General features: G+C 37.7%; 3 protein-coding genes across 6 annotated transcripts in view; 2 read left to right on the plus strand and 1 right to left on the minus strand.

The window, feature by feature from the left end:
- The window catches only part of DNAJC15 (DnaJ heat shock protein family (Hsp40) member C15), a 163,152-nt gene that overhangs the window by 83,012 nt on the left and 54,398 nt on the right, over nucleotides 1–25,742 (plus strand). The gene's annotated exons all lie outside the window — the stretch shown is intronic.
- On the minus strand, nucleotides 4,186–15,666 carry LOC116270570 (NHL repeat-containing protein 3). Its single transcript, XM_031655824.1, has 7 exons — nucleotides 15,255–15,666; nucleotides 14,683–14,835; nucleotides 14,259–14,406; nucleotides 12,002–12,202; nucleotides 9,836–9,927; nucleotides 7,148–7,260; nucleotides 4,186–6,624 (listed from the first exon to the last, which is right to left on the minus strand). The coding sequence occupies exons 1-7, from the start codon at nucleotides 15,336–15,338 to the stop codon at nucleotides 6,372–6,374; spliced, it is 1,044 nt and encodes a 347-aa protein (XP_031511684.1). The 5' UTR covers nucleotides 15,339–15,666; the 3' UTR covers nucleotides 4,186–6,371.
- LOC116270571 (proline and serine-rich protein 1-like) lies at nucleotides 15,859–25,736 on the plus strand. Of its 3 annotated transcripts, XM_031655826.1 has the most exons (6): nucleotides 15,859–16,785; nucleotides 18,806–18,984; nucleotides 19,770–19,835; nucleotides 22,237–22,305; nucleotides 24,506–24,600; nucleotides 25,579–25,736. In XM_031655826.1, the coding sequence occupies exons 2-6, from the start codon at nucleotides 18,940–18,942 to the stop codon at nucleotides 25,682–25,684; spliced, it is 381 nt and encodes a 126-aa protein (XP_031511686.1). In that variant the 5' UTR covers nucleotides 15,859–16,785; nucleotides 18,806–18,939; the 3' UTR covers nucleotides 25,685–25,736. The 3 variants fall into 3 exon arrangements, with proteins under 3 accessions (XP_031511686.1, XP_031511687.1, XP_031511685.1); XM_031655825.1 differs by lacking the exon at nucleotides 18,806–18,984 and having other exon boundaries at nucleotides 15,868–16,785; XM_031655827.1 differs by lacking the exons at nucleotides 18,806–18,984; nucleotides 19,770–19,835 and having other exon boundaries at nucleotides 15,860–16,785.

A 25,742-nucleotide genomic window follows, 5' to 3' on the forward strand; every position in this document is an offset into this window, starting at 1 on the left:
ATCACAAGGTCAGGGCAAAACTAGAATTGCTAAGGAAGGTCCATGTCCCACTGGGCACACATTGTCACTGACAAACATCTTAACAGGGTTCAAGAGCAGAGAACTGGTCTGACTACAATTCGCCAGGCTGGAATCTCCTAATCCTATCAAGCCTGGGGGTGCTGCAGGAGGCCAGGGCGTGTTTCATCCCTTATCTGCAACTGCATAAGGCAGACACCCCAGAGCAGCCATTTTAGAGGCCCCCTCTGGGAATGCATTCTTTTCCCAGGGCTGTTAATTATTAATATTCCTTACTGGGGAAAGAATTCAGTGATATTTCTCTTAGCTGCTTTTTGGTAATAAGAGAAATATGGCTCTGTCCTGCCCGGCCCACAGGCAGCCAGACTTTAAGGTTATCTCCCTTGTTTCCTGAAAATCGCTGTTACCCTATTCTTAAGGTGCCTAGATTTCATATTGTTCAAACACACATGCTTTATGAACAATTTGTGCAGTTAACGCAGTCATCACAGGGTCCTGAGGCAAGATACATCCTCAGCTTACGAAGATGATGGGATTAAGAGATTAAAGACAAGCATAGGAAATTATAAGAGTATTGATTGGGGAAGTGATAAATGTCCATGAAATCTTCACAATTTATGTTCTTCTGTCACACCTTCAGCAGGTCCCTCCATTTGGGGTCCCTGACTTCCCGCAACATCTATGTAAAGAGACCAAACCTACAACTCATTGGCATTCCTGAGAGAGGAAAAGAGAGAGTAAGCAACTTGGAAAACATATTTGAGGATATAGTCCACAGAAATTTCCCCAATCTCACTAGAGAGGTAGACATGCAAATTCCAGAAATCTAGAGAACATCTGCAAGATATTATACAAGACAACCATCCCAAAGACATATAGTCATCAGATTCTCCAAAGTCAACAGGAAAAAAAAATCATAAAGGTGGTTAGGGAAAAAGGCCAAGTCACTTACAATGGGAACCCCATCAGGCTAACAGCAGAGTTCTCAGCAGAAACTTTACAAGCCAGGAGAGACTGGGGATGTATATTCAGCATCCTTAAAGAAAAGAAATTCCAACCAAGAATTTTATATCTTGCCAAATCATGCTTCACATGGAAAGGAGAAATGAAATCCTTTCCAAACACACAAACACTAAGGGAATTCATTACCACTAGACCTGCCTTACAAGAAGTACTTAAGGAGAGAGTTCTAAATGTGGAAAGGAAAGAACAATATCTGATACCACAAAAACACACTTAAGTACATAAGCTACAGATCCTACAAAGCAATTACCTAATTGAGTCTACAAAACAACCAGTTAATAACAAAATGACAGGATCAAATCCTTACATATCAATATTAACCTTGAACATAAATAGTCTAAATGCCCCACTTAAATGGAACAGACTGGCAAGACCCAACCATCTATCTTCAAGAGACCCATCTCACATGTAACAACACCCATAGTCTCAAAATAAAGAAATGGAGAAAAATCTATCATGCAAACAGAAAGCAAAAAACAGCAGGGTAACTATTCTTACACAAGACAAAACAAGCTTTAACCAACACAGTCGAAAAGGACAAAGAAGGGCATTATATAATGATAAAAGGTTCAATTCAGTACTACTTAACTATCCTAAATACATTCGTATCCAACACTGGAGAATTCAGATTGATAAAACAAGTACTTCTAGGAAGGTATCAAAATAATAATCAAACATTGTCCCCAGAGGAACTAGAAAAACAAGAACCTCAATGCTACCAGAAGAAAACTAAAATCAGAGCAGAACTGAATGAAGTTGAGATGCAAAAATACATACAAAAGATCAATGAAACCAAAAGTTGGTTTTTTGAAAGGATAAACAAGATTGATACCCTGCTATCTAGATTAATAAAAAGAGTAACAATACCAATAAGTAGAATCAGAAAAGACAAAGATGACATTACAGCTGATCCCACAGAAATACAAAAGATCCTCAGAGACTAACTACTAAAACATCTCCATGCACTCAAACTAGAAAACCTAGAAGACAGCCTGTGCAACACAGTGAGAACCCATCTTGACAAAATATTAGAAAGTTAGCCTGGCATAGTGGCATGCACCTATAATCCCAGCTACTCAGGAGGCCGACGCAGGAGAATCACTTGAACCTAGGAGGCGGAGGTTGCAATGACCCGAGATTGCGCTGCTGCACTCCAGTCTGAGTGACAGAGCGAGGTTCTATTTCAAAATAAATAAATAAATAAATGAAAGAAAAGGAAGGAGGGTAGGGAGGAAGGGACGGAAAGAAGGAGAGAGAGAAAGAAAGAGAGAAAGGGAGAGAGAAAGAAAGAAAGAGAGTAAGGAAAGGAAGAAAGGAAAAGAAAAAAATCTGGAAGCAATGGATAAATTTTTCATTGCTCAAGTTCTATTCAATTCTTATACACAAAAGGAGCATCTACATGTCATTTAGTGTTTAGAGGATTAATTTATAAACTCATGGATTCCACAGAGTAGTTGATAAAGAAATGACTTAAGAGCCTTTATAAAAAACTTATTTTTCTTATTTGTAAAATAGCAACCACAAGGTGAAATTTTATTTTTTTTAAACAGTAACAATGACGACAACAAAAAACACCTACTAGGGAGAAAAAAGAATAATTCCCCACTAATACAAATTCATTCTCTATTGTACTAAACTTACACATTCAGATTATAGTTTCACCTTCATTTAAAATAAGTTAATTCACTTCTGGCTGTTAAGTTTGAATTACTGAAAAGGTTTAAACGTTTCTTTTTAATTGTGGACAAGTCCAATTAACCAGTAAAAAATTTCCAACAATGCTTGGAAAATGTTTCACCCATAAACCAATTTCCTCAAGATGTAAGCAAGTTGTGGAAAAAAGAAAAACAATGAAAGTATGGTGAACATGGTAGCTTCAAAAAAAAAAAAAAAAAAAATCAAACTATGAAGCTTAGCTCATGTTTGAGTTCAAGAAATGCTTATAAGCAGAACGCTACTGACCTCTTGTGTATCAAGAATGTAACATAACGCAAGTGCCAAAAATGGTACCTCCTAAAACTACTGAAAGACAAGGTTTAAGTAGCTTGTTTTCCCAACCAGGTAGGGAACTATTAGAGCAGAGGATACCTGCCTGAGTGCCTTTATATGTTTGTTGTCTCAAAACTTTTTACTGAATCAATAAAGCTGATTAATTTGATTTTTTTATTGTTGCTGAAAATATATAGCAGATAATACAACAAATTAAAGTAATACATTTAGGACTTTTAAAAACTCTCATTTATTTTGGTGAGCCTAAAAAGCAAAACTTGGAGAGTTTCCATTTTAGTGCTGACCATCCAATCTGTCCTGTCTTCAAATGCAGAAGTGCTTAAAACCAGCAAAGGCAAAACAAGTTAGGACTTGACTGCCTTAGCCTTACACTACATTGCTTGAAGCAGTCTTTTAATCTGTTAAGTGACCTAAGAACATAATCCCAGCAGTTTGGGAGGCCGAGGCGGACGGATCATGAGGTCAGGAGATCGAGACCATCCTGGCTAACATGGTGAAACCCCGTCTCTACTAAAAATAAAAAATAAAAAAAATTAGGCGGGCGTGGTGGCGGGCACCTATAGTCCCAGCTACTCGGGAGGCTGAGGCAGGAGAATGGCATGAACCCGGGAGGCGAAGCTTGCAGTGAGATCACGCCACTGCACTCCAGCCTGGGCGACAGAGCGAGACTCTGTCTCAAAATAATAATAATGATAATAATAATAGTTTATGGTAAATCTTTGTTCGCCATCAGATTTCATCCAAGTTTTCTCTGCTTAATAAATATTCCACTTGAAAGACCGAATCTGATGGTACAGGTAAGGAAAGATATAGCTAAGTGTACAGTCTTTGGTTTTCTGGTTTAGAACACTTTCTCCCCTCCCTTACTCCAAGAATAGACCTAAAAAGTACAAGTATAAAGATGTTCCACTTTTAATGCAGAAATGTAGACAATTAGCTAGTTAGTACTGTCAGTTGTACCCGCCCACCACCTCAAAACAAGCTACATTCTTTAAATGTTGTAAGCAACTTCTAGTCATATTTATGCACATCAGCTTACACCCTAATGTGTGAAAAGCAGGATATTCTTTCAGCATCAACTTGTGATTTCATAATTGTTGAAATTCTTTAAATGAATAAAGAGTTATAGACTGCTTTTGTGACAATAAAATCAAACTTTAATTGTGGAGCCAGATAATATTGCCTTTTCTTGCCAAAATTTTAATTTATACTTTTTAGTAGAAAACATAACACATTTCTCATTCATTTAACTAATTAATCCAAATGAAAAAAGTGAAGTACTATAATCACAGGTATACTAATAAACACTTTTACAAAGATATTCAGAAACATTTGCAGCAGGTTTTATAAGACTCTGATATAAAACAAAGTAAAATAAAACATTTTGAATTGGCAAAATCAGTTTACCCAGCCTAAACTGCTTCAAAGAGGCATTTGCACTTCTTGTCCTGGCTTCATAAAACAAAGTAAAATAAAACATTTCGAAATTTCAAAATCAGTTTACCTAGCCTAAATTACTTCAAAGAGGCATTTGCACTTCTTGTCCTGGCTTAAAAACAAACCCTGAAATTACTTTCTTTTATCCAAATCAATTGACCATATTAGCTAATCTGCATAAAGTCTATGAGGATATGTTTTGATAAATGCTATAAACACAAAATTAAGACAAATCTGATAGCTATTGTCAGATATATAGCACATTTAGAAGGGCCTTTGTTAATAAAATGCCTCTAATGTATCCAGAGGTATAGATTTCAAAGGGTATCTGTTGCACATCTGATTCTCACAGCATTCATGAAAGAGGAGACAATGATGTTCCCATTTCACTGAAAACTAAGGTGACTTGTTTAAGGTCATATAGTCTAATCAGTGGCACAAAGACATTTATCAAAGGCCTTAGAATACAGAGTACAGAGCTTCCTGTTGGTAGATTTACCTTCTTAACCACATGGAGATGTGATCCAAGCATCAAAACAAGTGTGAGTCCCTTCAAGTCTGGAAAATACTCCAGCCGTAACAGGTGAAGAGCAAAGTCAGCTCAAGATCTGTCATATGCTACACAACTTACAGTAAAACACTGGGAAAAGAGGAAGCTGATGCGAGGAAGAGGGAAGAATGATTTGAAAGATTATAAAATGGCAAAGTTCCTCCAAAACCTATAATAAGCTAAAACAAACTGGAAAAAAAAAGGTCTTAGTTGGGAAGCCAATATTCAGACCAAAGGAGGGGGTGGGAGGAGAAGATGTAGAAGGAGGAAAGCAGGAAATTATCCATCTTAACAGCTCAAAGGATTTGGCACATATCTATGTTATCTGAATAATCTTGAAATTTCTTTGAGGTAGACAAATGTTAGGAATAAGTTGAGTTCATGTAAAACAAAAAAGAAAGAAAGAAAAAGAAAAAAAAAAAGAGAAGGAAGCTCTACAATCCTTGGTTATTTGTAAAAACCTCTTTTAGTAAAGTGCTTAGATGCCAGCCATTTTATTCCAACATTTAAAGGCTGATTGACGTTAAGTATCTTATAGGTAATGGACAAAAGCCAAGTTGGGCTTTAAAAAAAGCTTAAAGCCTACCAAACTTTACAGTACATTTCTAACTTTTTATACCTTCTTTACATGGAAATTATTGTTTTCTCCTCCTTGTCCCTTGGTAAGCTCTTCCTGTTTTCAAGTCTGAGCTCAAATTCACTTCTCCTGCGAAGTATCCACGATTCCCTCAGTCAAATGCAGCGCTCCTACTCCAAAAGTCCCACTAAGCTCCAAGGTCGCTTTTGCTGTGTTGTGACTGTTTGCCCACTTGTCTCCCCACTGGACTGGAAGCTACTCAAAAGGCAACCCTGCTTCTTCATTTTTACGTGGTCAAGACACAGCACTCTGTGGGTACTCAAATTAATCAATAGTTCATCCTATTTACAATCTCTCAAGCAGCTCATTTTATGTTAGTTGCACGATCTGGAGGTCTGGAGTTCTTCACATGAAATTTAATAAATTATCCTGCAAGCTCATTTTTATTCCCATTTTTTTTACCCAGGGACAATCAGTCTACCCGGGCAAATAATGAGGTTGCGACCTTAGTCCCTCTTCCCAACCTCATTTTTTAGTTACATTCCTTTCATTAACATGTCCTTATACACTTACAAATAAAACTAAGTCCCAAGAGGGCAACAAAATATATGATTCTTAATGATATAAAAACAAATCTTTCTGATACTAGATCTTTTATACTAGAAAAGTAAATTCTTGTGCTTGAACATCATTTTTAAGCACTTAGTGAATTTGAGAATCTGAACTGCCTCTTGAAATATTCGCAGGAAAGAAACATTATGAACCAAATGCAGGAACATAGCTATTCAAAGGGACATATTTTTGTACTTGTTTTGCTCCAATTTCTGCTACATAGACCGCTCCAGTCTTTCTGTCGACTTCCAGGAGATGTGGCAAAACTTGATCTGCTAGTTGGATTGTGCTGATCACAGAACACTCCCCAATGCTTCCCACCGGGGGTGCTGCTACAACTGAGAGCCTGCTAAGATTCAGCTGGGCCACAATCAAGTACTTCCCATCAGGAGTAAATCTAAGGAGAAAGACATTTAACATAATAAATGTCTGTGAAATAAACATAAGGGGTTATTTTTTTTCAACATTTTAATCCCCTACTGTGCCAAACAACAGTAGGCATCTACTTGCTGAATGAATCTTTTAAGGAGAATTTTAATTTGATCTAATTCTGTTTATGAGGGAATAAGATGTCCATGATGGTAAGCAAAGCCAAAGATTAGCTTAAAGTTTTTAAAAGTATCAATATCATAGTCCACAAAATGAAACTAATGAAGAACTGACGTTAGGCTGGGTTTGATTTTTGTCCTGTGTTTAAAAATTTACCAAGTAAAGGCTAGAGGAGAGGTCTAGCATGTTATTTCTTGTGTTCACTTTATCTGGGATCTGAAAATCTCGGATATCAACTTTCTCTGTATATTTCTATTTTCCCCTGATTCAAAATTAACAATAAACATTTTAAACTTTCAGCTAGCTATTCAGAGAAGTGAGATATGTACACTAACTAAAACAAGCATTTGGCAATAAAATGAAACAATTACCTGACTGAAGAAGGTCCCTCTTCTGTGAAACAATTATTCCATGCTCCTAACCACTCCCCAGTGTCTTTATCAAATACTTGGATTCTTTTATTTCCTCGGTCAGCAACCCACACCTGAAAAACACACAAAAAAGTCAATTGAAAAATATCCATAATATGAGAAAAAGAAAGGGAAAAGAACATTTATTTTCATTAGTTTCACATACAATATCTCACTTAAGAGGATTCCAAAGAAGGTAGTATAAGTCCCATTTTCAGATGAGGAAAAACTAAAGTTCAGAAAGGTTACCTTCTCTGAAGTGAGCTTACAAGTGGGAGAGGCACAACCCAAAGTTGTCTTAACCCAAAGCTTATAATACTCTGTCTACTGTTCTAAATGTGAGAATAACTAAAAAGCTGGAGTACTCTACCATAATGCAGGGGATCAGTAGATAATGAAAAGTGACAACATCCATTCATTCCTTTAACAAGCATTCATTTTTCAATGAGTGCTACTGGCTTGTCAGCTCCTGGGCCAGGCAATGTGACAAAGAAAAGCAGCCTTACTTCTCGAGAGCTCAAGATAGCAGGATGTGAGGTATTCATTCATATTGCAGTATCATTAAACCCATACCTGCTATTACCAAGGTATGTACAGAGTGCTGAACCAACTAAAGAAGCAGCTTGAGATATTTTAGCAACACATAAAGAACGGTAATAGGTTTAATTTAGGTTTGTTATACACTGTAATGGGTTATTAAGGAACTTGTTATAAGACAAGAAGTGAGACGCATTCTAAATGATATTTCATGGCTACATGCATGCAACTTAAAGCATAAAGGGAAATGGTTTTTGATGACTTATGGCCAGGGTTGTAGAGAGGTATGAAATAATGCACTGGGAGTGGGTCAGTCCCATTTACTTCTACCTCCCTGCTTTTGGTCCTTTGGATTTCTTGGGTTTGTGGATTGAGAGATTATTTCTTCACCAGTAACCCTGACTACAACTTCATCAATGTGTGCGAATTTTGGTAGCCATTGAATTCATCTCCAATCAGAAACAAATCAAAACTCACTACACCATTTAAGAAACTTTATTAATGCCAAAATAAAGCAATTTCTCAAGGTCTTTTCCTGATCTATGATCCTTTACTAAGGATGGGTTTTCTTAAAGATTTTGAGATTAGTATCCCAGACAAATGACCAAGGAAGAAGTACAGTTTATACCCTAGGATGGAATGATACTTTAGATTGTAGTACTATCTTTCCTGCTCAACACTCAGTGAATTTTGATTATGGGAACTCCTGTTTAACACATAACAAGAAGTCTGGAACTGACTAACCTTTCATATACGGTCGTGGTGATGATTAAATGAGTTAATAATGTAAAATACTCAGAACAGAATTGCTATTGTTATAAAACAATTGTGTATAATTGACACTCTTTATCATTCAGGAATGCCAGAGTATCCCCATCAGATGATATCCAAGGCCTTTTAGAAGGGTGTTCCTCACCATGATGAATTTACCTGGGTCAAGGTTTCCCAGGCTCTGAAATTTGATTTTTTTTTTTCTTAGCACACAATGAGTCACCCAAGCTCAGAAGGATAATGTGCAAAAGTTTAATTTAAACTTTCCAGTTCCCAATTTACATACAAAGTTCACATGGTTGATTAACGTCTTATGGCAGATCAGAAGATTTAATGATCAAAACATTCTCATTTTTGTCAATCAATTATGATTAGGAAGCCAAGTCATAATTAGAAGTTTGTTTGCTGATCACTGAATCGGAAGTAGAAATGGATTAAATGCCTAATGGTATGAAGGCAAGCAGCCTAATGTATCCATTGTGTGTCAAGACATTTAGTCATTTAATAAATAAATACGACTACGATGTACTAGGCACTAAGAAATAAAGCAAAAGAGATTCAGTAAGCACTCTCAACAGCCTAACATCTATTAGGGGAGACAGACAAATGATTATAATATAGCATGATAGTTACTATGATAGGAAGTACAGGCTGCTATGGGAAAAGGAGGAGAAACTAATATACAAATTTTTTGGTGGGGGTTTTGTTGTGAAAAGGTAACCTCAAAGAAGTCAGATCTATGCTTAGAAGTTGAGTCAAGGCAAAAGAGATAGTAGTGAGTAGGGCAGAAAAGAGAGAAATTGATTGAAATTTGTTGGCTAAAGCTTTCTGTTCCCTAAACAAAGTGGAGCTAGTGAGAACAAGAGTTTGCCTAGGTGACTCTTTTTCAAACTTCCAAGATTAACCTCTCCCACTCCACTTTAGATCAGCACATTTTTTTCTTGAGAAGTGAAAAGATATTCAAACACTTTTAGTGGAGTTTTCCCAGTAAGCAGGCAACTTTTTCTTTCAGGCAACTTTATGTTCAGATCCATTATTTGTTCCTTCTATCCTTTTAAATGGTACAGGATATCCATTGTGCTCATTTCTAAATATTTGGGGAACCCCCTCACTATACGACTCAAACATTTGTACGGAAGTATGTGTGCACACCCAGCCCCAGAGTAATTACCCAGACATACCCACTAACACACATCTCCACATGCCCAGACACACATGTATACAATCTATATATACATGCCCAGACACAGACACACACAGACACACACACACACACACACACACACACGCACAAACATATTCAGATGCATAGTCCCAGAAACAATGACACTGTATTTTTACCCGACCAGCTGAATCAAGTGTAACACTGTGAGGTATGTTGAACTTAGCAGGCCCTGTCCCATTTTCTCCATGCAGCCAAAGGATCATGAAATCTATAAATGGTAAAAATATATAGTCAGAACAACATATAGAATCTCTCAAGGATTTGCATATTTTGTGAAACAGGTTACAAAGAACTATTTAATTACACTGCTGGTTCACTTGACTATGCTTTCTCAGCTTTCCTGTCTATATGGCCACTTGCCCATCTCTTACAATTAATTTTTTTAAAGTTCCTTCTCTGCTTTAGGCAATTAATCTACTTCTTTAATTATTATCTCCACTTGAATTTTTCATGACTGCTTCAAAATCATTATTTAGGGTTTATGTCATCCTCTCCCTAAAACTGGTTCCCCTTCCCAACTTATCTGTTACTTGATATTAGTATTCCACAGACCTTAGAAATTCACATTATGGGCCGGGCGCGGTGGCTCACGCCTATAATCCCAGCACTTTGGGAGGCCGAGGTGGGCGGATCACGAGGTCAGGAGATCGAGACCATCCTGACTAACATGGTGAAACCCCATCTCTACTAAAAAAATTCAAAAAATTAGCCGGGTGTGGTGGGGTCGCCTGTAGTCCCAGCTACTTGGGAGGCTGAGGCAGGAGAATGGCCTGAACCTGGGAGGCGGAGCTTGCAGTTAGCCGAGATCATGCCACTGCACTCCAGCCTGGGCAGCAGAGACAGGCTCCCTCTCAAAAAAAAAGAAAAAAAAAAATTCACATTATGATTTTACCGTCTATCTCCTTTATTATCCACTATGGTGGGTTCAACTGTGGTCCTTTAAAAAGATGTCCAAGTCCTAACTCCTGATACCTGGGAATGTGATGCTATTTGGAAATAGTTTTTGCACATAAAATTAAATTAGGGATCTCATGAGATCACCCTAGATTTAGGGTGGTCCCTAAATCCTTATTCAGAGAAAGAAGGGAAAGACTGGAGGCACAAAACCACACAGAGAAGAAGGGGCTGCCATGTGAATATGGAGACAGACATCAGAGTTATGCTGCCACAAGCCAAGGAATGCTTGGGCCACCAGAAACTAGAAGCGGCAAGGCAGGACCTTTAGAATGAGCACGGCCTACCAGATTTCTGACTTCCGGATTCCAAAACTGTGAGAATAAATTTATGTTGTTTAAAGCCATGCAGTTTGTGGCAATTTGCTATGGCAACCACAGAAAACTAATACACTCATATTCAATCTGTCTCCTAGATTTTGTTGTTTCTTTCATTGAAATTTTTGGATTCTTGCTTTACCCTTACCCTATAAGTCCCTTTTAACTGTTATCAACCAAATTCAGTTACTAAATACCAATTGACTACATAGCCTCCAAATGAGAGCTCACTTGAAATAGATCCTAAAAGAATGTCTTATAAAACCTGCTGCTGTAACATTATTTTCCTACTAAGAAAACCTCAAAAACTTTATAGGCAAGAACATGGCTTTAATAATCCTTAAATAAGACTTCAAAAACATCCCAAATTGTATTTTATGCTGCTGAAAAAGTGCATCTTCACCTTCTTTCCTGTTAATAACAGCCTGTAGACCATGCATGATAAACCCTCCATGAATGTTCCATCCATCCTCCCTTCTCCTCCCACCAAAACCAGTTTAGTTCAATAACTACTTCCTTCATGACATCTGGTTCTATTTCTCCAGGCAATTTAGTTTCTCCTCCTAAGTCGATTTTGCTTTAAGAATCAATACCATAGACTACATTGCATTGTTTCATACATAACAGATCTGCACCTCCTTATACTAGAGAGGACAGAGAAAGGGCATTCAATAAAATGCTTGCAGATTAATCAGCCTGTAGGATACCTGACTCTGGACTTCTAGGTTTCTAATTTCTACACACTTATCTCCTGAGCCCACTAGAAATTCTCATACTGTTGCCAGGTACTTTTGGAGGAATCTCCTGGCCTTTGGTGAAGAAAGTCGGCCTGTTATCAGGATCATTTATTGTGGGCAATCATACATCTGTTTTTCAGTTTTCTGGCAGTAATACACTTAGCTCTTTACACACTGCTTCATACACAACACTTAAAACATTATACCAAGTATCAAACAAATTCAATCCAATTTATAATATTTTTATAATACCATAAACAATTAAGTCATGTACCTTGGGACAGTTTGATCAATCTGTTATTCAATCCTCCATCTCCATCCACAATGTAAATATCTCCTGTGTCCTCTACATATAATTCTGCTGGGTTATCAAACTGCAAAGGATTCAAACCAGTGCCTTTTGTGCCTGGAGTACCCAAGACTTGAACAAGATCACCAAAAGAACTGTATTTTTTAACAGTATGACCAAAGAATCCTATAAAGATAGATATGTACATCTCACAAATAAAACCACTATACAAATATTCAGATTTTTCAAGTAAGCTAAGAGCAAAAATTTGATAGAATTAAACAGTAATAAATGGTTGATAGACTTAGGAAATTACATATAACTAATAAGCACTATAGCTTCTTTGTAAATTATAGCCACATTTGATCACGAATTAAAATCTCCATTAGTACAAAATAAGCGGATTCTAAACTCAAATAAATAACATCCCCATAATTGACTCATTATACAGGAAACTCAGAATGTTAACAAAGTATTGGGGCAGCATTTTCTTTTTTAATCTTTTGACCTTGAATAAGCATTGCTTATGAAAGGAAATCAAGAAGAAAATGTAAAGGGAACAACTTATATTTGAAACTGTTACTTCAATCATTCACATACAGATCTTAAATTTCAGTCAGTCAACAAAAACATTCTCTATGATACAGAATTTTTTTTTTTTTAACTGCATTTTCACCTTGTGGAGACATTCAAAATACAACCCCTCAACTTTTCTTTGCTAAGAAGAAAATAATCTTTGTAAATCATGAGTATCTTATTTTCTCACGTTAAAATTTCTTTAAGTTAAAATTAACAAGCAAGAGCATAAAGCAGACTATCAATAAGGGAATATCATAAAGCAGTTAACAGAAATCAATTTGAAGGTACATATACCCAATTAATTGATAGGTATTCAAAAGACAAACCGGATACATTGAGCTTACCAGAAAGAAAGTGAATCAGCTTGCATTACAATTCTATGTTAAATAATTTATTTATTATTATACTTTTGGACAGTTGAGCTAAAGTTTATAGCAATAAAAAACACATAAACCTCCAAGTTTCTAAAAACTAGCAAAAAAGACTACCAATAAAAATTTTTTTTAAAAAAAGGCTAATTTGTAGCCATATTTTTCATTAGAGGAAATTTATTCCTTTGGGAAATAGGAACATAAAACCGTCTTCAGATCTCTGGGTAGAAAATTAGCTGTAATGGAAAAAATGAAGAGATCATCTGTGCTCTTTTTATTTCTGGGAATCAAGGAAGTCTTATTTTTAAAAATCACATGAATAAAATGAACTAAAAGTAATGGTCTTTAACAGTGGATCTTCAGGAAAAAAGTGAAAATAGACCCTCATTACAGTATTACAATTCACTCAGTGATAATCTATAGATTTTTTTGGTTGAACCAGAATCTTACTATGTAAAACACAGCATGAAATAAACAGGCCATCAGCTGAGGCCCAGAAATCTTATGGGTTCTGAAAACAGCTGCGATAATGGCACTACTTACAGAAACTGAGAACTCGTTATCTCTAAAAAATGGTATCTGAATCAGCCAGGACTGTAGCACCAGGATGTCCCTGAATTCAAGAACACAACTGAGCCAAGGAATGCCAGAAATAATGTCTTTATAATCCCATTTCTTCCTGAATTCCTAGGGTAATGCCAGGACATCTCAGGTATTGCTTTAAGCTACAGCCACAGGTGAATTGTTTCTCTGAAAACTTTCTCCATAGCTGCCATTCAGCTGTGCTCACTTTATTTTTCAGCTTTTTTGTACTAAAAATATTTGATGGCAGGAAGATTTCAGACATACTTCAGTCAGTAGAATTTCAAAAACATTAACACCAATTTCTGCAATCTTTGCACTTTGAGCAACCAAACAGTTACGATTTCACAATCTTTTATGAAAGAGAACTGGAAAAGGAAAATAAGAGTCAAGGATTCCAGTCATTGCTTTTAGAGACTGCCACTTTATTTGGCTTCAGTTTAGTTATTTAATCTGAGAAGAGCAACTGATGCTTTAAAGAGGAAAAGTCCCTAGACAAGTTCAAGGAAAGATTATATTAACAGGCTCCTTGTCAAATTTCTTAATTCCACAGAAGCATAATATAAAGTTTGTTAAAAACATGTGATTTCATGAATCGTTAAAGAAATTACAATTAGATTCAGCAACTCTGATTTTAAACAACACAAACAAGGACATGTGCAAAGATGCGATTTCCAGTAAGATAATTTAATAGATATTACTATACATACCACTTCCTACATCCGTGATCCAGATGGATTGTTCATATAGAGTACTGGCTGCAAATATACCATGAGGTGTGTCAACTGTATAATTCCAGGCTCTTAGAAAATATCCATCCTCTGTGAACACTAATATCTTTGGGATGTTATCCCCTCTCTGAAGGTATACAAAAAATAACTAGGATCAGTTTTAAGGAAAGGTAATCTGTATCTTGGCAAAGAAAAAAAAAATAACTGAGAATTTTACTAATATTTCAAAAACCACTTTCAAAATCTAACATATCTTTCACATTCGAAACCAAAATACTTGAAACCAACTCAAAAATAAATTGCACAATTAGCATGATATAAACGCATATGGTCAGTTACTACAGCAAGAGAGGAAGGTTGTTGTTTCGTGTTCATAATTTCTTTAACTCTCTATTTTACTTACTTGACCTATGTAAACCAATCCGTTGAGGGAGTCAACTGCAACACAAAATGTTGTTCCGGTAAAATATTCGGGGTGCTTAGGCCAATCCACATCCAGCCGGTAAAGACTTTTCTCAGTTCTCCAGGAAACTGCAAAAGTAAAGTTCCTCAAAACCTTAAATAAAATCAGACAATTCAGATTTAGTTTACCCTCTAGGGAAGAAAAAAGGGGGGGAGGGGCGGATGGTAACAGGGCTTATTGTTAAGCATGCCTTGACAACTAGAAGTTTGCTGGACTGAAATAATTCCAAAGAAATGGGCTTATGTGCCTAAAGACCAACACGACCACAATAGAAATCTGCAAATTATTTGAGGGTGTAGTAGGAGTTGGGAAAGAGGAAAATGGCGATGTAAGATACACAGATTTTTAAACTCAAATTTTATAACAGTCAAGGCAGTTCGGACCCAGGTGCAAGCTTTGAGACAAGCTACTGAGGGAACCAGGGCCTGCCACCTCCATCCCACGACCGTGGCGACGCCTCCCAACAGGGCTATCCGCACACCCGACAGTCATTTCCTCACTACCCAACTCACTGGAGAGCCACAAAAACGCGAATGCAAAACCAGAAATGCAAGAAAGAAGCCAGCACCGGCTACGCAGACCCAGAATCTCGCCATGACCAGACGGGAAGCCAGGCGAGGGAGGGTCCGCAGGTGTCTCGGGGAGGACCTGACAGCCTCAGGCCCGAACGGTTTGTAGCGGCACAGAGGGTCTGCCCGGGGCCCGAAGACCCTATCTCCGGTTTCCCCTCCCTGGAGGCACGAGCTTTGATGTACGAAAGGGAACGGAGACTAGGGCGAATGAAAATCAAAGACGACCAGTTCCGGACTTCGTGTGCATTTCGGGGTCCCCGCCCTTATGTCAGGTGCTTCGGGCTCACCCAGTGACCACCCTTTCCCGCCCTCAGGGCAGTCCTCGCCGGTGACTTCCCGTGGCCACCAAAGTATGGGCGCCCGTAGATATGCCTTAATCGCTCGCCATTTATTCTTTTTAATTCAGACGGCAAAATCAAAAGATCGCACACTCAAACACGAGGTATAGTGGGGATAACATTCAAAATAATGACAGCTAGGCTTCGGGAAGGATTTTTGCCACATCCTATTCCCACCATCCAGGCATCCGCTATGGATGCCTATGTTCCCACACCAGGACCCCACCTCTGGCTTTCAGGAAAGAGGGGCCCAAGCTGGCGGCGCAGTGTTGAGTTTACTTGGGCGCGACTGGCTTTATAGTAGGTCCCCATGAGCTGGTGGGGGCTGTAGGGGTAACCAGGCAGGGCGCCTGGCGCTGCTGGGGCTGCGTTTTTCCGGAGTCCCCCTATGCGAGGCCGTGCCCCTCTTCGCCCGGCTCCCGGTGCTCTCCAGCCGCCGGCCCGCTCCCGGAAGCCGCAGCAGCTGGTAACAAAGAGCCTGCCGGCCCGCCTGCTGCCAGGGCCGAGGTACCCAGGAGTCGAGCGCAGCGGCTGGGGATGAGTGCGAGCCGGACCATGCGTCCGGGTTCGCGGCGGTGAGGGTCGCGGCCGGCGGCCGAGGCGCAGGTGCGGGTCGAGAGACCGGCGCCTCCCTCCCCGCCGCCCGTGGACTCCGAGTGCAGGTGTTTCTGCTCTGCCGGCCGCTCCACCTGGGCAAGCGGCTTCAAGAGCTACCTGTGGCTGCACCTGGCCCTCAGCTGCAGGGAAACGGCACTCAGCCCCGCCGCGGAGCCCGGGTTTTTCTGCAGAACTCAGGGGACCTGGCTCTTGCCCGAGGTGCCCTGAAGCATTGTGTGAATAAGCTGGGGAAGCCTGACTGGAGTGTTTTTTCTTTTTAATAAAAAAAGTTTTTGTGAATCTCAGTTTTTAGAATTTTTTTTTTTTTTGCGAAGTTTGCAATACTCTCTACCTCTTCGCATCCTCTCTTGCTCGTGGAGTCTTTTTCCTCCTCAGCTACAAATATTTTTACTATCGGCGGAGCTGACCAGGGATGAACGTCTTGTAATTGCAAGTATAACTGTTAAAACCACGTCGGGGTAGTAGTCAAGATGGATAAAAAGTCCTTTGAAATGGTGCTGGATGAAATTAGAAAGGTAATTACACTCGATTCCAGGAATTATTTTATGAGATGAATTCTCGTGGTTTAGACTCTCTTTGAGGTACTGTGTGCAGATTGTGCAGCATGAGGATCCTAGGATTGCCCAATTGGTTTGAATTCTCACGTGTAATGGAGGAGTTTGTATCTTGATACGTTTCCAATACAGATAGAAATTAAGTTACGTTAACGCCGAATTTGAGACTCAGCGCGGTGTCGTGGGAATGATACTCAGACGCCCCTCCGTTCCAAAGCCTGCTTTACAAATCCTTAATAGCTCTGTACTTTGGGGCAAGTGGCTTAGTATTTTTGAGTTTATTGCCTCATCTTTCAGTAACACACGAGTGACTGAAAACTAGAGGTAATACGCAGAAAGTTTCTTTTATGGTAGTTATTATGATGGGGTTTTCAAATCTAAGCATAAGGTAGAGTGTATTTGTTGCGTTGGCCATGCAAAATTCGTGTCCTGATGTTAAGTGTGGCATTAAGTTTAGAGTCACGTTCTTAGGAACTGGCCGTCAATAACTTGAGGTTCAAATTTTTTTCTCCCGCTTTCCAAGTTTTTGCTGCTTTTTGAGGCTGTTGTGTGGATCCCATCTCCCAGAGTGAACCAGACAGCAATAATTCTGGAAGGTAGTCTTGAGCCTAACAATATCTCAAGCACAAAAGTACCGAAAAGTTACTTATTTTAAAATGTAAGGACTTGGTGCACCATTGTTACATCAACACACGGTGCTTTCCTTCGGCCTTCCGGGCAATTATTCTTCCTCACCTGCATACCTCTAGGACCCTTCAGTGAAACGGAAGAAATTGTTCCCATGTGCTCTGGTGCTTATTTCAGTTTACGAAGGTGTTATTGTCTCTGGTCTTGCACTTTTACTTTGGTTTTATACAGCTTTTTTCTTTTTTCAAATTGTCGTGTTTTAGTTTTCATATTTGTTAATACTGAACGTTCTTTTTTGAACAAGTTCTGCTTTTGCAAATCCAATGTGTTCAATTAATTTTTGAAATAAAATGTTGGTTTGCTAACTATATGCCTAGGAATTTGTCAGAATTTTTTCGTGAGCTGATTTTTAATTACTTTTCATGAGAAAATAATTGGTGAGTCCAAGTAGACCGGCAGATTTTTACTTTTGGAAGATACAGGGTCTCAGTGTGCATATTCGCTTCCTAGTGTCATAAAAATGTCACAGTAAATTCTAAAGAGGGGAATAGGGAAATTTTCCAGATATGAAAGTCCTGTTCACATGAGATGGCAACTTAAGTCTATATTTCTGGTCAGCAGTTAAAACATGTCTTCTGCTGGCTTTGCCGAATGATTAGATACATCAGCGTTGTCATGGTCTATTAAAATGGAATAAACTATTGGCATATCTAAATATGAGCATTACTATTGATTTTTTTAAAAATTGCTCTTTGTAAATGTAAGTCAGTTTAAACCAGGTCATCTCTTGAGTATCACAGTGAGTTTATATAATAGATAATACTGGTTGTCATTACTGTCATTTGAAACTAGTGGCATTTAAGAAGCCACTAGCTAGAAGAACTGGGAAAGGGAGTAGAAAGGGGGAAAAAGCAATGCTTGATTGATTACTCAAAAAGGAGGGAGTAATAGCTATTACTTAGTGAGCACTTACTTTGTGAGCCTGTTTTTAAGCACTTCTCCAGTCATGATTTATTTTGATTCTCCTTACAATCCACGAGGTGTAGGCACTGTACTTCTTACTTAAAGCTGGCGGCCTACTCTCTGTGAGGTTAACTAGTCAGCTCAAGACTCCCCAGGTGGGAAGTTGGGGGCAGTGGGCCGTATTCAAACTATGCTTGCAGAGCACCATGCTGCCCTGCCTGGGTTTACAGCTGGGTCTCTCAGGCATTGATGGAAGAATTGAGATATGGCGTGGCATCAGTACAATCCAAGACCTTGTTCAGAAACTTGTATTTGACTGTGTCCGATTATTATATTGATAGTAAAACTCCTAGGAGTACATTATTTAGAATGCCTTTTTCTCCCTTTTCAGTGAATATTGAACTACTGAGCACCCAGGATACTTCAGTTGACTGGTCATAATACTTTTTCCTAGCAGAATGATATATGTGAAAAATATGATTATAATTATTTTGTAGTACAAGCAAAGGGATTCGTTCATTTTTAATGATTAGTGGCTACCGACTTAAGACAGCTGTTTCCATCGCTAAGGTGAGCAAATAGCTGCAAGGGGAGCCTATGTGATTTAGTGGGCACTAGATAGTGCTGCATCAAAGCCACCAACTTCTCCCTCACCCACTGACAGATTCCATAAAGGAAAGGAACCATCACTTACTGATTATCTATTATATATCACATCTAATGTCCACTATTATAGTTTTCATAGTAACTCTTTGAGGTTGGTGAATGGTGTTCCCTCTTTGAGTGAGGAAACTCAAAGGGAACTAAAATGCCTCTTGAAGTCTACACTGCCAGTTAGTGGCAGGCACAGACTTTGAATTCAGGGCTTCTTGCATTCTTATATCCCTATAGAAATACTGAGAGCCTCAGCTAGACCTTGTCTTATTCTTCCTGTCACTTAGCACATAGATATTCAATAATTGATGAATAACAACATCTGATATGTTTAATCTTAAAAATGACAATGTGATTGGATTTGGAATGTTTTGAAACTCTTTAATTACGTATTTAGGAATTCTAAATGTAACGCGTACTAATGTTGAATCATGTCTATTACAATTGTATTCCCTTTCCTTGTAGAAGCGGGTAGGGAAGCCCAGCAGATCTTCCTGCTTGCTCAGTGTGTCCCTCACAGTAGTGAACCTGGAAAGGTGGAAGGAAGGGCCTCTCACCACAGTGACCTTAGTTCCTCTGCATGACAGGGCTGAAGTAGACCTGCCCCTGTTGAGTTGCTTAGGCAGTTTTGATAGATACTTATTACTGTGCTGTTTACGTATATTAATGCTGTTTTACTGTGTGTGTGTGTTTTTTTTTAGGCTGTTTTGACAGAATACAAATTAAAAGCAATTGAATATGTGCATGGATACTTTTCTAGTGAACAGGTATTCCTCATTATTTGTTTAAACAAAGCCTTCTTTTTATACCAATGTTCTGGTTAATGTCTGTCTGCTGGCCGAATTCAGAATTGCTTTTACCTTTTTGCTGTATTTATTCAGGAACTCGAGAAGCTCCCAGTTTTGGCAGAAAACTTCACAGAATTTATAATTCAGGGACTAAGCACCTCTCCACTTTCACCCCAATTCCTATTTTAAAATGATTTTAAATATAGGGTCTTAAAGCAATTCAAAGCGTTTATGGTTCTGAGCACAATATCAAAGATTTAGAAAGTTGTAATGGTAAATTTACCCAAATTTTTATAGTTATATGTAAGACAATTACAAAATTCATCATGTAATATAAAAGAAAATGTGAACAAATAATGAAATGTTTTTATATGAAGCCACTAGATAAAAATTTCAACAGTAAGAAAAATACACAGTGTTATTAATAAGTAGTTGCTGTAACTGCCAGAATATTAACATTTTAAGCATGATGGTTTAGTGAAAACTTCATTCCACCTTAGGGGCAGTTTGCTAATTAAAATAAATGTGTGTCTAACACACAAGGGGGCATGTTTCTGAGGGATAGTTAGAAAATTCTTGATAGGGAAATCAGGTATAAATATTAGTAAGAATGTCTGGAGAACAGCTCAGGGAAAGGATGGACAGTAAATTACATATTGAGTTAATAAATGCTCCAATTGAGTTAGTAAATGGTCCAACTTTTCATTGGTTTCTCACGAACTTCAAAACTTGAAAGCATGAATGACCTTAAGCCTGTAGAAGTTCTGCCCACTAAATTCTCAAAAGCTACTTTATGATTTGCATTTATGGTCTTTATGTCAGTTTTTCAGCTTTCCCATTGCTTTACAAAGTTACTTTATGATCTTAAAAATTTAAATGTTTTGGCCAGGCACGGTGGCTCACACCTGTAGTCCCAGCACTTTGGGAGGCCGAGGCAGGCGGATCTCTTGAAGTCAGGAGTTCAAGACCAGACTGGTCAACATGGTGAAACCCCATCTCTACAAAAATACCAAAATGAGCCGGGCATGATGACTGGTGCCTATAATCGAGAATCACTTGAACCCGGGAGGCGGAGCTTGTAGTGTGCCAAAATCGCACCCTTGCGCTCCAGCCTGGGTGACAGAGCAAAACTCTGTCTCAAAAAAAAAAATTAAATGTTTTAAAAAGATTTATAATTTCTTACAGCTAATAGCATTTTTTTCTTGTGTGTATGTGATGTACCACCCTGAGTGATGTTTCCACTTTGCTAAAGTCATTACAAAGTGTATTAAGCCTACTTTCTAAATGAGCTGATTGTATTAAAGATTTTTCTTTGTATCTTAGATGTGGTGGCTTGTAAAGTTTTATGGTTGGTAAAATACAGCATTTATTAGATATCAAGAACATTATTCCCATCAAAGTTTGAAGGATTTATACTTTTATCAAATTAACTGGAAAGTATACATAATACTTATTTGCTATATATGTCTCTCTTTATAAGGAGTAAAAAAAAATTTTTTTTTTAAGCATATTTTCAGGAACTGTCTTCTTGTATCACTTTTTTCCCCCTTTGGAACGTCTTTGGAGGCAGTGAAACAGGGTGGTGGTGATCATGCTGAGATCTCAGTGTCCTGATCTTTATGCCCTGTGCTCACCTCTTATTGGCTATCTCATAATGCTTCCCTCATTTGTTTGAAGTTCTTAGGTGGTAGTGGGAGCTGGTCTGAGCTGCACAGTCTGAGCTCTCAAATGATGTATCATTTAGGGGCTGCTGGAGTAATTCATGTTGATTCTTGACATTGTTAAGGGACTAGATTTATGATTTGAGTTTATGCCCTCCAGATTCAAGTTAAAAGACCTACTAGGACTAAAGTTAGTGGACCTACACTAAAACATACCACTGTGCCCTTGTGAGTGCTCTTCTCCCCTCACATTGAAAAGTTTTCCATTCACAGTCCATCTTTATATTCCTAAGCCGACATTTGATCTCTGTCTAGTACTTTGAACCATCCTTTTCGTATTAGGATACTTTGTTTTTTCTGTATTGTATATTTTTCTTTCTTTCTAGACCAGTGCTGTCTAGTAGAACTTTTTGTGATGGTAGAAATGTTCTCTCCTGCAGTGTGCATTATTGTAATTATCAGCCTCACGTAGCTCTTGAGCACTTGAAATGTGGCTTGTGTCACTAAGGAACTGAATTTTTAAATTTTATTTGATTGTAAGTGATTTAAGGTTATGTAACCGCATGTCGCTATTCTATTAGCACAGTTTTCAGACTTTAATGCCACCTGTATCACCTGGGCCTGGGCTGCACACGCTGAATTATAATGTCAAGTACTGAAATAAATCTTATAGAAATGTTTGCAAACATGCTGTCATTAGAGCTGTTCTTTGTTTTCAGGTGGTTGATTTGCTGAGATATTTTTCCTGGGCCGAGCCCCAGTTGAAGGCAATGAAAGCATTACAGCATGTAAGTAACTTATTTTTTCCTTTAGAACGTAGAATTTAAGTATTTTTAATTTTCCCAGTTGTCTATAGTTGATTTCAGTTGTAATTTATTTGCATTAGAAAAGCAAACTCTAAGCGTTATTGTACTTTGATTGAAAATAGCTATGTTAAAAAATTAACATTTTCCAAACTGTACATTTGAATTGTATGCCACAGTGTCCTGATTGGCAAGTTAGAGGAAAACTTCACCAGCAAGCAAAATATGGGAATTTGAATTCTTAATGGTTTTTTGCACTTCTGTTTTTTTAATATCCATCTTCACCATCTTTCTATTTAGTCTTAGAAAAGTTAGTACTGTCCAAATAAATTTTCAGTGATGATGGAAATTTTTATATCAGCACTGTCCATTATGGTAGCCACTTGAATGTGCCTCATCTGAGGAACTATATTTAATTTTATTTCATTGTAATTAGTTCAAATAGGTACATGTGCTTAGTGGCTACTATATTGGATAGCACAGCTCTAGAACCTAGGTCAGCAGGAGCATCTAGATCACACAGGCGTATCTGCCTGTGTAGGAAGATTTTTGAAGCCATATCAGGCCTGGGTATCTTCAGTGAAATCAATTTCCAGATCCTTGACTTTCTAAACTGATGAGCCTGGGAAAGTATCTGGGTCTGTTAGTGCTACTTTGTGACCTCCTCTTTAATATTTGCTTTTTTACTGCTTTACTAAAGAAAGAGTTTCCGCTCCTGTTCTCTGGGGGTGAAGATGTTTCTCCAGGTTCCAAAAGGACAGTGCTTTGCTCTTGAGAGGGAGAGCAAAGCAAAGAGGCTCGATAAGAAATACTGATAAGGGGCTCGGGGTGGTGGCCAAATCTGTAATCCCAGCACTTTGGGAGGCTGAGGTAGGAGGATCGCTTGAGGCCAGGAGTTCTAGACCAGCCTGGGCAACATAGCGAGACCCTGTCTCTACAAAAATATAAAAACTTTAAATTAGCTGGGTGTGGTGGTGTGCTCCTGTAGTCCTAATTACCCAGGAGGCTGAGGGAGGGGGAATATTGATGAGGGCTTTGCTTTATTTTATCAGGACAACAAACTCATGACAAAACTCTGAGGCCTGCTTGCCTGTCTCCCTGCCTTAGACTTAAAATTCAGAGGTGAGAAGGGTATCACAGGGACAACTCAATACACTTACTTGAATTAAATTAAGTCTGACCTTTTCTAACAAAGTCAGTCTGATTTGATTGTTTTCTCACTGAAGACTGATTTCACCAATTGGTTGACATGGTAAATATTTCCATAAATTAAATGAGCTAAATTAGTAGTTTCAAAGTTCTCACAGATATATAAATGTATTTAAGAAAATCGACCTTTTATGAGTATTTAAACTTCTGATAAAATTGTTAGGTATCAATTTAAAAATATGCAAAGGGGCATATAATTTTATCATTCTTCTGGTAGTGCATAAATAATAGTATGTGAAAACCACTGTTCCAAATTTTAGGAACTCTTGGATATTGATTCTAGCCAGTCTTACTTCTTATGTTGATGTTGCTTTTAATTTTCCTTCACTGTTAACATAAATCTCCAAATTGGCCAAATCTTCTGGATGTTCTTCAAAAATAAAGGTACCCTATTCAAATAATCATGTTAACTTTCCACACAATCTTTTTGCATCACAATGCACATTAAATTAAAATAAGACTTAAAGTTCTGCAGTAGAGAAACCTGTTTAACCCAGCTTTTCCCCTACCTTATGTGGCTAGTGTAACCTTTTTTTGAAATATGTTTAACACCATAGAAGCACTGATCTGTGGCATACTTAGCCCCCTGAGGAGCATAATAATGTTTTTCTAACCTTTGAACAATTTAATCTCCCATATGTATAACCTTTTTATATAACCTTTCTGAGGAAAGTAATACTTCTAATTTTTTTAATTCTGTAAGTGAACACATCGAGAAATGTGGATTAAAAAAAGAGCTTGTAGGAGAACTTAGATCTTCATTAGATCTTCAGCTGAAATGGTTACATTGATAGAATATGAGTATAATTCATTTATTTTTAGAACTTTCTTTTGAGTAAGTGGTTTTCACCTAAAATGTGATATATTTTATCTAAAATGTTTATATTAAGAGCATTTAACTATACTTCCAGAAAAAGGTAATTTCTGGCATGAAAATTTCACGTGTTAAAAATAAAATTATTTTTTATATTAACAGAAAATGGTGGCTGTTCAGCCGACAGAAGTGGTCAATATACTCAACTGTTTCACTTTCAGTAAAGACAAACTAGTTGCTCTTGAACTGTTAGCCTCGTAAGTATTTCTTTTTCTTTTTACTTCATTGGGAAAAAATGTGGAAGCCTTTTAAGTGTCTAAGTAGTGTGTGTTAATGTGTCAAAATTCTGGTAGTAAAAGGAACTCTAACAAAATACAGTCAAAAGCATAGGGATACATTCTGATTTCTTCATGAGAAAAAGTATCTAGTGTACTTATTACACACATGGTTATAACTTATAAAACGAAGGGGCTTAACAAGATTGTTTAATTTGATTTTTTGTATTTCAGTTATTTGCTTTGCCTTCGTACTCTGAAAAGACAGGAATTTAAGAATTAGAGATTCTTTCACTTACTGACACAATAATTTTTTTTTTTTTTGGCAAAGTGCTTATTTTTTCTGAGCCTTATTTGCCTCACTTGTAAAAATAAGACTCTTACCCACTTAATAGGGTAATGAACTCTAAATATCAGAAAGTCTGTGAAAGCACCTACCACAGCATTTGACAGATGACCGTAATGAATGTAAGCTCAAAAAGACAAGGAAAGAACCTACTCCTTTGCGTAACTGAAGAGTGGATAAGTTATTTATTTGTAACACATACATTTTTAAGTCCTTTTTATATTCATAGGTGTCCATGAAAGCAAAAAATTAAAATAAAACACAAGATAAAACTTTATACATTTAGCATAAAATGACTCTTATGCATTTTGCACGTGGGTGGGTTCTCTTGCCATAGCTCTCCTATCACTGAAGAGAGTGTATTTTGAAAAAACTCAAAATAGTGATTTTTATTTACAGTATTACTGTTTTACTTTTCAGTAATCAGATAAACCTCAGTTATTATATTTATATGTAAACATATTATTTAAATTGAGCTATTAAAAGTAAATAGTCACACTTTTCTGCCTATGTCACGGGGAAAGCTTACTCAGATATGTTTGTGCGGTAAACAAAGATTGCTTACCTCTATGTAAGGTTTTTAAACAAAAAGCTAAATTGTGTTTTCTTGGTAGGAACATTATTGATGCACAGAATTCTCGTCCTATTGAAGATTTATTCAGGATAAATATGTCTGAGAAGAAACGATGCAAGAGAATACTTGAACAGGTAGTTTTCTGAAGATTGCCATGTACTTGGTATGCTGGTTTTTCTGAACGTTGAAGGCGAAAAAGCACCT

Source organism: Papio anubis, chromosome 15 (genome assembly GCF_008728515.1).
Source record: "Papio anubis isolate 15944 chromosome 15, Panubis1.0, whole genome shotgun sequence".
Lineage (NCBI taxonomy): Eukaryota > Metazoa > Chordata > Mammalia > Primates > Cercopithecidae > Papio > Papio anubis.

Coding starts and splice junctions, on each gene's coding strand:
- LOC116270570 (XM_031655824.1), bottom strand. CDS start 15,338: ATGGCGAGATTCTGGGTCTGCGTAGCCGGTGCTGGCTTCTTTCTTGCA. Junction 14,407..14,682: donor GATTGGTTTACATAGGTCAA/GTAAGTAAAATA, acceptor GTATACCTTCAG/AGAGGGGATAACATCCCAAA. Junction 6,625..7,147: donor GAGGGACCTTCTTCAGTCAG/GTAATTGTTTCA, acceptor CTTTCTCCTTAG/ATTTACTCCTGATGGGAAGT.
- LOC116270571 (XM_031655826.1), top strand. CDS start 18,940: ATGATTAGTGGCTACCGACTTAAGACAGCTGTTTCCATCGCTAAG. Junction 19,836..22,236: donor GATACTTTTCTAGTGAACAG/GTATTCCTCATT, acceptor CTTTGTTTTCAG/GTGGTTGATTTGCTGAGATA. Junction 22,306..24,505: donor CAATGAAAGCATTACAGCAT/GTAAGTAACTTA, acceptor TTATATTAACAG/AAAATGGTGGCTGTTCAGCC.